General features: G+C 28.2%; 1 protein-coding gene across 1 annotated transcript in view; it reads right to left on the reverse strand.

Annotated features, from left to right (window-relative positions):
• Positions 1 to 11,707: 11,707 nt before the first annotated feature.
• LOC129963631 (O-acyltransferase like protein-like) overlaps positions 11,708 to 12,581 on the reverse strand; it is a 69,604-nt gene continuing 68,730 nt past the window's right edge. The window contains exon 15 of the mRNA XM_056078114.1: positions 11,708 to 12,219. Within this exon, the coding sequence (XP_055934089.1) occupies positions 11,959 to 12,219 (261 nt within the window). The 3' untranslated portion in view covers positions 11,708 to 11,958. The remainder of the gene's footprint in view (positions 12,220 to 12,581) is intronic.

Consider the following 12,581-nt stretch of genomic DNA (forward strand, 5'->3'; position numbering starts at 1 on the left):
GGGTTGATTTTACACTCATGTCAAGACCAAATTGGGATGCTCGATAGAGCCTAAAGATTCAAGAATATAAGATAATTAAAAAAAAAGCTTTTTGAAAAGCGAGTGTTACTAATGCTGGAAATATGTATTTTTCTTTACAATCTTATTTCTTATTCTTTTAACATTCTAGAATATATTTTTCAACAAAAGTTATGTCAATAATATATATAAGTGTGAAAAACTCAAATAATAATATAAACTAATTCTAAACGTAAGTTTTAGTTAAAGTTGTATAATTTAAAGCAGCATATTCTCAATTAAAATTTATTCACCGAAGATCTTTTCATTTCAAGTCAAAAATGCAGCAAAAATAAAGCTTTATAAATAAATTATTCAAAATTAATTGTGAAAAGGTACTAATAAAAGGAATACAAATATAATTCAAAGCACGATATTGGATGAAACATTTGCATTATTATTTATTACCTTACTTAACATAATAGTTACTACGTCATATTAAAAATGATAAAAAAAAATATTAACTTTCACACCTAAATTCAGATGGAATTTTTCCCTCAACTCTTGCGGTCCATTGATTTTATTATAGCGATGGTAGCCAGATCCCAAGTTAATTTATAGAACAAAATAAATCAGTTTTAATAAATGGGGGAAAATATAATACAACATCAATTTTAAGGAAATTGAATTAGGAATTTATATCTTATAGTACTGGACATTGGACCTGTTCATCCAAAATGTGATGTCCAGTGTACTGGATAGTGGATAGCAAAGGGTTAAATTCATAATGTATATAGAGGAAATATTTTAATTAAATAGATGAATATGCCAATTTTATGACGCAAAAAAAAGAATATTATTAAAGGAACGATTTACCTAATTTTAAAGAAAGATGCGTTAATTTTATAAAACACTAGCCGCTTTTGGCGACCATCCAGTTCGCCAGAATTAATGATCTCTAAAATTTTATATTAAATATTTTATGTAACTTGTCTCTTAATAGCTTTTTCTGCAAAATGTTTTAAGCTTCAGATTTTGATAGTTGTATAATTCAGGCATACCATTATGTAGGCCTCAAACTGTTTCTGTTCATTGTACTGCTTACCTCTCTCTTTAATTTTCTGTCAGTGTCCATAAAACCTCAACTTTAAATTAGAGTGGAAATTAAAACTGCATTTAATATAAAAACATTTTTTACTGAAACCAACTATGTCTTTCTTTTTAAATATGAAAATTGAAAGCGGAGTCATTCGGCATTGAAGTTGTATGTGCGCTGCAGAATAGTTTTCGCAATTTATATAATATCTTAAAGAGTTATTCAACAAAAATTTCTCTAATTCATTATATTTTAAGAATCCTTTAAACCTAAAGAATCATATTCTGCGAAATAGTCTTGATACTTTAATTTTTAAATAAATAAATAAATGTTTCTATCTTCTGCGATCAAATCTTATGACGTTTTTATGTATCAGTTTAAGAACAATCAACATTTTCATAATCATAGGCCAATCATTGGCGAGAAACCCTGGCAGAAGATTGATGTTTTTTCTTTGAGACGGTCGATGAAGTGATCTAAAATCGGCAGTTTTTATAGAAGAGTGATATTCAAATTTCCTAAATTAGTTTTAGTGCTTTAACTTAAAAAATATTATTTATCATAAACAAGCTAGACCTAGAAGAGTTGCCTCAACTAAAAATTTCTTCATTCTTTTACTTCATTTGGTACTTCGAATAAATGCCTCGACTAATCATACAATAAACTAGATAAAACCTTAAAAAATTGCTTTTTCTACTGAAAATAATATTGTGCTTGTTCCTTTACTTAAAAAAAGAATGAAAATCTTTGAACAAAGCAAAATTGTTCGATGAATCTAAAAGTAGAAATCCGTTTAAAGAATTTTACATGATTTACTGACCCTGCTTTTATTATTGTCTAGAGCCATGATTATTTCTAAGTTAATTATTATAAAAAAGTTAATTTATTTTTAACAGACTATGACTTTTTTGTTTCTTACATATTTTGTTTTAAATTAGATAGTACGCTACTTGCTGGTTTGATTTGGTTTTTTTTATGCAAGAGCCAACCTTGACTAAACTGCATCACACTACTTGGTGAATATGGTTTTCAAAGTTATGTGGCCATATGTTTTTCTCTGCATTTTTACAAGAAGTTTTCGTTGTCTTAAATTTTTGAAAAGAAATAAAAATGCAATATCTAAACTTATAAATAACGACAAAAAAAAAGGATTAATTGAAATGGGACAAAATCTTTAGTCATCCTGGATAAATTGGTGAAAAGTTATCTTATGAAAAGAGCACTTAAGAAAAATATATAATAGTTTCTTTTTATTGTTTGAGATAGTTTGATATTTTTTAAATATTATACACGAATAATCTAGTATGCTATAGAGCAGAGGTTCCCAAACTTTTTTTTCTCGTGGACCACTTTCAAAGTCTTACTATTTTCGGTAGGCCTCCTGCTGCTACATTTCTATTGTATTCCCAAAACACCTAAAAAATATCACCCTAAATTGGGGCTGTTAAGAAGAAAAAAAAGTAGCACATTTTCTTGTGTCCTATTTATTAAAATAATACTTGTGGTTATACAAAATTATAAACATTTATCATTACAAACAATCAACAATTGACAAAAAAAATCAACAATGAACTCTGAAATGTAAATCAACAATAAAAAAATAGTCATACTTTTAATGAGACAGATGTACTTGATGAATTGACAGCAAATTATCAACATTTGGCTTCAGTTTTGTAAGAAGTAATCTCAAATCTCCCCGTTCTGTGATGTTCAATCTGCTCCATTTTTTTTGTTAACAGGTTGGTAATGGCACTAAAACTTCTTTTGACAAGTTATGACGAGGGAAACACTATCAAAAATTTTCTCGCAATTTCCCACTATTCCCCACTTGTACTATTATCTATTGTTCTATTCAATTCTGTGTTTGAACTGAGTCCCGAATATTTTTGAGTACCTACCTAGTGAATGATGCTACCTGCCTACGTTGATAGGTAAATCCAAGCCAAAATTTTTGTTCTTTATTATGAAAACCAGAAAATTTTTCGTGGACCCCCACTTACAACGTGTGAACCCCTGTTTTCTTTTCACGTCTACGTGGACCCCCGTGTGGTCTCCTATGGACTCCTGGGGGTCCACCTGGACCACTTTGGGAACCTATGCTATAGAGTGTGCTAAAATTTTAAATATTTATATAATATAATTTTATTTGTATATAGCTGGTATAGACGAACTCAAACCAATAAAGAATATTAAATATAGAAATGCTAAAGCTAAAAAAAAATTCTTTCTTATTAATGGCTAACGAATCATAGTCTTTTTTTCATAATATTGCCCTAAATGTTTCATTTTTCAAATCTTGGATAGATGGAGGGATGATGGTTCTTATTGCGAATTATAATCACGAATCGGCTGAGAATGAAGACATTATCTCGCGATAATGTGTACAATATATGTGTCGTGTATATCGTTCTAAAGAAAAAAGATATGATTTAAATTTCAGTTCTGAAGAAAAAAAATTCTGGCCCTAAAATGTAAATAGTGAAAAAAAATTGTTTTAAAAGATTTTAAGTAAATACTAAAAAGAAGAGGATCAAACTATTTTCTAAAATAGCTTGTAAAATTATACAGATATTTTTATTGCTGTTTGTTGTTGATTCTTGCATTATTAAAAATATTCAAAACCTTGGGGATAAAAGAGAAATTTTAATCGTTTTTTATTCATAAACGAGAGTTTTTTTAAAATTCACCCATACAAAGACTAAAAATATTCGACAAAATTAATGTTTTTCAGCGGAAAAGCTTGGGTTATTAAGCGTTAATTCAATACTTATATCTTAAAATCATTTAATAAAAAAATATCATTCTTGCGGACTGAAAACAAGAAAAACTGTGTCATTTGATTCTATAAACATGTAATGAAAAATGAACATCTAATTAATGCGGTTGAAAAAGCATGTAATAAAAAAACCAGCTAATAAAAGTTTTATCCTCTCAATACCGGTGTCACGTGGAATGTAAAAAAAAATGATAAAAAAACGCAATTTTCGAATAGTATTGGGAATGGGTCGCACGCGACTTAATCCTCTTTTTTAAAAAAATAAGCTGCCGTTTATATTTCACTTAAGTGTCTATGAGGAAAAGATAAATATCTGATTGCTTGAACTTAAATGTGTTTTCTATATGTGCAAGGTCTTGTAAGAAGATGACGTTTCATTTAATTATAAAAGAAATTATTTTTTTTTCTATATATTTTATCATTCAAATTTAAATTACAATAAAAAAAACTATTTTTGTTTTCACTTTTTAAATATTTTATATTATTCATTCAATATTAACATTTTTCAGTTTACTTAACTAATTTGAGAAGGATCCCACCTAAATTATTATAAAATTTAATAATTCAGCAACTTTGTTAGCACACAGTGAAAACATTATAACTACCAATCTGAAATCCTTAGGTCCCGAAATAGTTTTACTATGGATGATCATAAATTCCAAGAATTTCTAGTATTTAACGGTGAACACTCAATTCGGGGGCCCGTCTAATAATATTACTGAAAAGCTCGATCGGGTTAAAATTCGGAAAATTTAGTGGATAGGGCAATAAGAGAAATTGAGTCACATCCTTGAAATAATGTGGACATGGTCTCGACTGTGGTACGCGAATAGGCGCTATGAGAAAAGCAGTTGATGGTTGCAATGGTGTCTTTGCGAGTTTCCTATGCGACTTTGATATCGTACCGGTTTTAATGCTGTCCTCGTTGTATGAGTGATTACAAATTCACAAGGTTCTTTCTCGAATTTTTCCAGCGTAGTTTCGATCTGAATTCGAAATAAAAGAGTTTTTTTTTAGCAATTAAACTCTGTATTCCTCAAAATTGACGCCAATCGTATAATTCCTAATCCAGAATCATCCAGTTAAAGCATTTTAATAATCAAGGTTCATACAGGAAAAAATTTCTAGAGAAATCTTGAGATAAAGAGAAGAGATTAATTTGCTGTTGAACATTTTAAAATGATTTTTTCTTTTTATTCAGAAATCGTTTGAAATTTTAAGCAAATGCAGTTTGTTAAAGCTAAACAATGCTTTTGATGACAAATAATTATACAGCGTTTTGTAGTGAAATATTGGACATGTTTTTAAAATAGTACAATGTGTAAATGTGTAAATTTCGTTTTTTAAAACTTTTTCTTGGTTTTAATTGCTTGGTATAATGTAATGATTTTACATTTTATAATTATAGTTTTATTGAATAAATTTATCTATTATATTGAAATAACACCAGAGTTATTTTGTGACCTATTTTTATTAATTGTAACCTCCACAGATGACGATGACAATATCTGAGATGGTAATTTATTCCTTAAAATTTTGTCCCCACGAATAAGAGAACTTTTCATCCTATATGGCAGCTTTAATAAACAATTAAGCTAAATGCAAAATGGATTTTTTAAAATCCTCCCAAAACTGAAACACTTCCAGCACTCAATTTTTTTTCGTATATTTGACTAACGATTCATTATAAAAATAGTTATATAATTTTGATAAAAACCGAAGAAAAGGGAAAAAAGGGAAGGGTAAGTAAAAAAAGAGAAAAATCCATTTGAATCCCGAAGTAAAAAGTGGAAAATCCCTTTGACTTTTTTTTGCACTCGATATAGCACTTTTTTTATGGTTCTTCTAATAAAAAAAAGTTCGTACCCTCTGAAAACATGAGATTAAACTATCCAAAATCATTAGAAGAGCCGATGCCTCCTCAAACATACATGACTTTCGCATGCAATGACTTAATATATAGTTTCCTGTTTCATATATAATAAAGAGAACTGAATATGAGTTTCAGATGTTTTTCTTTCTCAAATGATTGGATCCAAATTTTATAACATATATTTGCAGCATAAAATGCTGCATATTTGCAGCATAAAATGCCATATGGAATTCCATATATCTGTATAATTGAGTTTCTGAATTACCTTTACTAAAACTTATGAATTACGAAAAAACACATATGGCCGTTAAAGTGATTGAAAAAAATAAAAAACAAAGCTTATATGTTACTATATCACTTAAAACTTCCGTTTCCGCATCGGGTTTGAGTCGTAAAAAGTGGTCAAAATAAACTGTTTTTCAATAATTGTTTCTTTCTGTCTCTTATCATAGCATTAGCAATTAAATAGTCGAGTTTTCTCCATGAGTATAATTTTGTTGTCTGCAAAAGAATTCTACTACAATAAATATAATCAGGCTATTCAAATTTTTATAAGCATATTAAGATACATATGAAAATTGTTTTATTATCACTGGTAAACTATTGTATAAATTTAATTTCTAATCATTTCCATTTTTACACAAAAATTTCTAAAATATTAGGATAGATGATGAATCAGTAATTAAGGAATTGAATTAGAACGCTGGAAACTGAAAGTTCACAATAATCTGAAATTTCAGGCATTTAAGTAATTTGAAAAATGTATAAAAACAATAAACAATAAATGTATAAAATCATGTAACAAAAATTGTAGGTAGATTTAATCAATTTAAAATATTACCCTTTCATTTTCTTAAGAGTATAGGATTTATAGGATCCGAAAGCATCATTTTATATTTATTGCAGGTAATTTTTTTTAAAAACTCACTACTAGAATATTCCATATTATATTTCATACGCTAACCCCTTTTATTCTTTAGACTAAATTTTTACCGCCATGGAAATTCATTCTTGAGAATAATTTTAATTTCTGAGATATTTTTAAAATTCCTTTGCATTTTTACGTTTTGATGTAGAGTCTGACAAGCATAAGTGAAATTGGATTCTGCACCAAAAAACCTCTAGCAAATCAAACGAATATTACAAATAGATTGGTCACAAAACCAAACCAATCAGTGAACATTTAAGAGCAAGTTCTGATTGCTTAATAAAAGTTATTTAATACCAAAAAGGAGACAAAATCATTTGTTTTTGTAGCATTCAAAAACAAACAACATTCTAATACCCTTGGAAATTTCATTACATAAATTTTATACATGTACACTACACAAAAAAATCGAGATGACTTTTCGAATTTTTTTGTAGAAGATTACCTCCAAAATGCTCAAGAACAACATGATCGTCTTATAGAAAAAAATACCGAAAGAAACTCATGAATAATTCATGAATCACACAATAAAATATATAGAGTATAACTCTCGAAACGCAGTTTATAAGATCTTCGCATTGAAAGTCATTGCGAAGTAGATAAAAAGGACGCTTCGCCTGAGGTTACAAGTAAGGAAATAGATAGCGTACATTACCTTGATTCACTGCAGAACACCGATATTTTGGCATGCATTCAAATTGTTTACATCACGTTTAATAAGCTGTAATATTACCGATAATCCTTTTCGAATAATAATTTATAATCTATTTTGACGTTAATTGCTGTAGAATAGTATTATTTTAATTGACAGAATGTTCTCATTGATCTGATACAGTCCATGGCTAGCAGTTTTGTCTTAAAGTTACTGAAACTTAAAACATTTCATAATTAGGAAGTAAATAAAAATATAGAGATGCTGAATACATAAAAAAGATAGAATATTTTTAATTTAAATTAAAAGTATTAAAATTAGAAGAGCAATGCATTATAGAAAATAAGACCCTGAAACACATTAACAGTTAATAAATGTTCAAATATGTCATCCTTATATTCTGGATTTTAAGGTAAAACAAGAAATGACAATTTCGTAACATAAACATTCTTTAACATAAACATTTAACATTCTTTATGGTATGATAGAACATAAAACATAGCAGTATTTTCAGAAAATGATCTTAAATTTCAAAATATGAAAGAGAGTATCAGACGCTTCATAGAGAAAATTTTCAATAAAATTTTGAAAAGTTTTTTGATGAAAAAAAAACCTGAAATAACTTCGTGTGTTATGAATTGAAAAGTGCAATTTTACGCTAGAAATTTTATCACAATTTTTTTCGTAACTAACATACAAACATTTAGTATTTGATTAACAATTACCGACATAAATCTTTGAGTTTTTTAAATAAGAAAATAAAATTTTTTCTTGATATCATATTGTTCTATGTAAAATATAGAATATATTAGAATACTAAACCATATCTCATAAAAATTAGTTAGCTAAATAAAAAATTATCGAAACCCTTTTAAGGCTTTACTTTGCTGCTTTTCCTCGATGATTATTAAGCCCATCTTCTGATTAGAAGAAAGAGTAATGGCCCGTCTTTTAATGCATTTATATGATACTTTAATAAAAAAAATCATGGAATAACTGCTTTTATTCCATGAATTCCAGAATTTTCATTAAAATCTAAGTCTTCTTTCGCTGCCTAACCTCTGAACTTTTGAACGGCAGAAGCTACAATCATAAAAGCGATATCTAAACAGTAAATTAACTATGCGCTATTCTATGAAACCACTTACAGTTCCATATTTAGATAGAAATCGGAGTTGCAGTTCTAATCTTCGATAAAATCAGGTGCAAAGTTATAGAGTAGTACTGATTTAGAACTAAAAGGCCCAGGCATGCATTAATACTAAGATGGAACCAACAAACTACGCATTAGTTAGATTTCACACGTTATGTCATGAATATACTGCATGTCTCTTAAAAACAAGAGTTTGAGAAATCCTGAAGGAAGTAGATGATTATTCCTATCGGCCAATATTTATGCACCCACCACTGGTAGAGAATTTAGATGTTCCTTACAAACATGATAGGGATGGATGAAATTGCCGATTTGTAGGCGGCTGGACATAGTGCTTGAGCGTCAAAGTTTTTAATAACCCGGAATGGCAGTTGGATAGAGAAATAATTTGACTGATGACGCATACTTTTCATATAATGACATGTAATAACGAAAGAACACCCATAACAGATTGCTAGAAAACAGACAATGTTGTGTCGCAATTTTAAATGAAATACTCTGGTTAGTTTACGTCTAATGTGTGAATTTTCAAAACTAAGGTGATTAGGTTTACATTAATTTAGTGACTTCAGTCTAGATATGCTTTGTAGACGGATGAAAGAGCCTAATGAAACGAAAGGTTGCAATCTCTCTCATTTAGCGATGACTATACAAGTGTGTCTTTTGTATGGTTTCTTATTAAACTACTGCGTTCAAGGTATCTTTTACTGAATCTTTGAACTGTTTTCGTGATAAGAACTCAACTCTCCAATCTTTATGAGAGATGGCATTGGGCGTGTTTTCTTTGTTCGTTTTGCACAGTTACTTAACCTTAATAAGGTACTGTTTTTATGATTATAAAGAGTGCCATTTTAAAGTTGGCAATGAGGAAAAAGAGGCGGGGGGCTAAGAAATTTAGTGGTATTTTTAGTATTCTGTGTATTAAATAATTTATTTTATACAAAAAATATTTCTGTATAAAATGTGTTATATTAATGTGATATATGATAATGTTCTACCGCAGCACACTTTACATTTGGAACAATATAAACTCTTAAAGTATGGTATATTTCATTTCTAAAAACTCATGAAACCCTTTATATAGTATGTTTCAAAATACTAATTACAGCTAAAAACTAAATTAAAAAACTAAAATTAACTAAAAATAAATACTAACTAAAATTAACTAAAAATAATTACTAACTAAAATTAATTGAAAAATGCTTAAAACATGTGTATATTATTTAACAATTCTTATGTCAGAGAGACATATTTACATGCAAACTTAATTTTAAAATCAGAAATCCACATTTAATGTAATTTTCTTCTATGCTTATTTTGTTTAATAAAATGTTTCGAATAAGTTTTTTTTTTTTATCTGAGTAATTTTTTACAGAAATGGGAAATTCGAAATTTGCATTGATTTTTCAGTTTTTTTACTATTCGGATCTATAAATGTATCAGTTTGAGAGGGTATAAAAAGAAATCTATAAATGTAGCAGTTATACTTCAATTGTACTCAAGCAGCCTTAGAGAAGTAAAGTAAAACAGCATATATCTGTCATATCTTGAGGAAATGTTTATGTTCCAATCACTGCTCCAATGTTCAATCTACTAATGTCCCATTTTGGAAGAGTGAAACTTCTTTTTTTTAACTGTATAGATTAGGTTTGTTGGAGATTAGGAGCATACAAATAAAATTTCTATTTTAACTCATCGTTATTAGTTCTTATTTAATTATTAAATATAAAATAACACATGTGCATTGCTGAAAATCAACGAACAAATTTCCAGTTTATTTTTCTTTGATTCATATGTATGAATATTTTTTTATATATTCCTCAAAAAATAAAAAAATTATTTTTATAAAAATTTATAAAAAATTTATTTGAAGATTAGCTTTTTTTCTTAGAATATCAGAAGAAACAGCGTCTTAATTTTTATTTATTGAAAAAGTTAAATTTATCTTTTATTTAAAGAAGATAATCTTCTGAAAAGTGGAGCCTTATTAAGAAAAGAAGATAATTAAATCAAAAATATTTTAACCTCCATATGACTTTAAAAACTCTTTCTGAACTTTTCATTTTTTTAAAAATAAATTTCTTCCACAGGGCTTCGATTTTCTATAACTATGTAACAACTTATGTTGTCACATAGTTTTCACAGGGCTAAAAAATGCTACTTAATTATAAATTAAGTTACGGATATTTAAATATTAATTTTAAACTATAATCTGAAAAATACTTTCTCATATAGTTGCATATTTGAAAAGTTTATTAAACTTTGAAAATTCCATTGAAAGTTTTTATTAACATTATACAATGAAATTTTGTTAGATATATATTATACAATATAATGTTGTCAATTTATTCAGATGATAACCCGGAACTTTTATATCGCGAATGTTATAAATTACAGAATATTTCATCATGTTTATAAGAAGTATAAAAATCGAAATCCGTTTAGAAACTTTACCCACATAATGAATTCTATGATATATTTAACGTGCGTTGTTGTGACTTTGGCATTTTACAAGCCCGCTGACAGTCAGCGATTTAAGCGCCTCTTGATTTTTTAAGTAGCGCCAACTAGGGCCAAGAGTACGACTTAGCTATTTCATGCGTCACATTCGCTTGCACAACTCCTTTTTACAGGGGGACACATTCACACACCTCACAGATAGAACACAGAAGAACAACCATCTCCTAACCGGGACTCGAACCCGGACGCCCAGATCACAAGGAACACGTGCTATCCCTATGCCATGACGCTGGCATATATTTAATAAAGTCATAAAAATACTATTAAATTTTAATGCCAGTTAAAGTAATTTATCGTACATTCTGTAAGACCATACATTTTGAAAAAAGGTTATCTAAGTTTGAATACATCCTCTGAACATAGGCAAATATTTCTAAAATATTTTGAAGAATTTGATTCTGTTAAGAGAAAATTGAAAGTGTAATCGACTGTGTTTTGAATAAGAATATTTATTAAAATCAGCATTGAAAAACATGAAGAGTATATATACATTTCTTATACATGAATTAAAAGCATTAAATCCAAAAAAGAAAACATTATTTCTTAAAGAACGTTTTCATTTATCAATCAGATTAAAGAAATAAACAGTAATAATTAAAATACAATAAAAATTTAACTATTTTTTATACTTAAAAGAATTAAATTTTAAAATCTCAACAAATTGATTATAAACATGAAAATTGCAGAAAAAGGCCCATATAATTGATTAAAAAATGAAAAAGAGCCTTGAAAACAATAAAATAACCTTGTTCTTGAGAAATGAAGCAAGTAACACAATAAATGCATGAAGTAATACTGAAGTAAACCTTATCTGCTCAACAATTCCAAATAATGGTAGGCGTAAAGACTAGTTCCGTAGTAATACAATTCTTAGCGGTCACTGAGATTCTATAAAGGCAATGTTACAGCATCATACATTGTAAAGTTCATCTCGCAATAGTCGTTGGTGGGTGAGTAATGGTATCAAAATCTTTCTGGTACTTCATTTCTGCTGAACAACACTTTTGATTTTTCCGATTTCGTTTCTTCTTCATTTGATGCTTTTTCCTCGTCGTTGCTTTCCAATGTAGTTTGAGAAACAGATACAGGATTTGCTCCCCATATGTTACCGTGTTGTTTTTTGAAAATCAGCCCTTCTAATACTTCATACGGTACTTGAAAAAATAAGTAGCAAATTGACGCCAAAGCAAAACTTAAAGTAACATAGGATAAGAAGCACATTATCTGAAAAAGAATAATTAAAAAAGAGCGTCAAAATTGTTGTATTTGTAATATTGCTAAATGAAACAAATTTCGAAAACTGCTGAAAAACTTATTTAAGAGGTCTTGGTATTTTTAATGCAGTAAGAATTTAAAATTTAATAATTATCAAACAATTGAAAATAAATAAAATTAGCATAAGTTTTTTTATGATACAGTCACAGCCAAGGATCAGATCCAAAATCACGTGCCATATTCCCGCTAATATTATATTATTGCAATGATATTCATAAAGAGTTTTGTAAGTTAAGGTGAAATGCATTTGTTTACAAGCATGTTAATTTTGTATTAATAGAAGCAATTCGTATGATCAGTTTAAATCCAAT

Source organism: Argiope bruennichi, chromosome 3 (assembly GCF_947563725.1).
Source record: "Argiope bruennichi chromosome 3, qqArgBrue1.1, whole genome shotgun sequence".
NCBI classification, from domain to species: domain Eukaryota; kingdom Metazoa; phylum Arthropoda; class Arachnida; order Araneae; family Araneidae; genus Argiope; species Argiope bruennichi.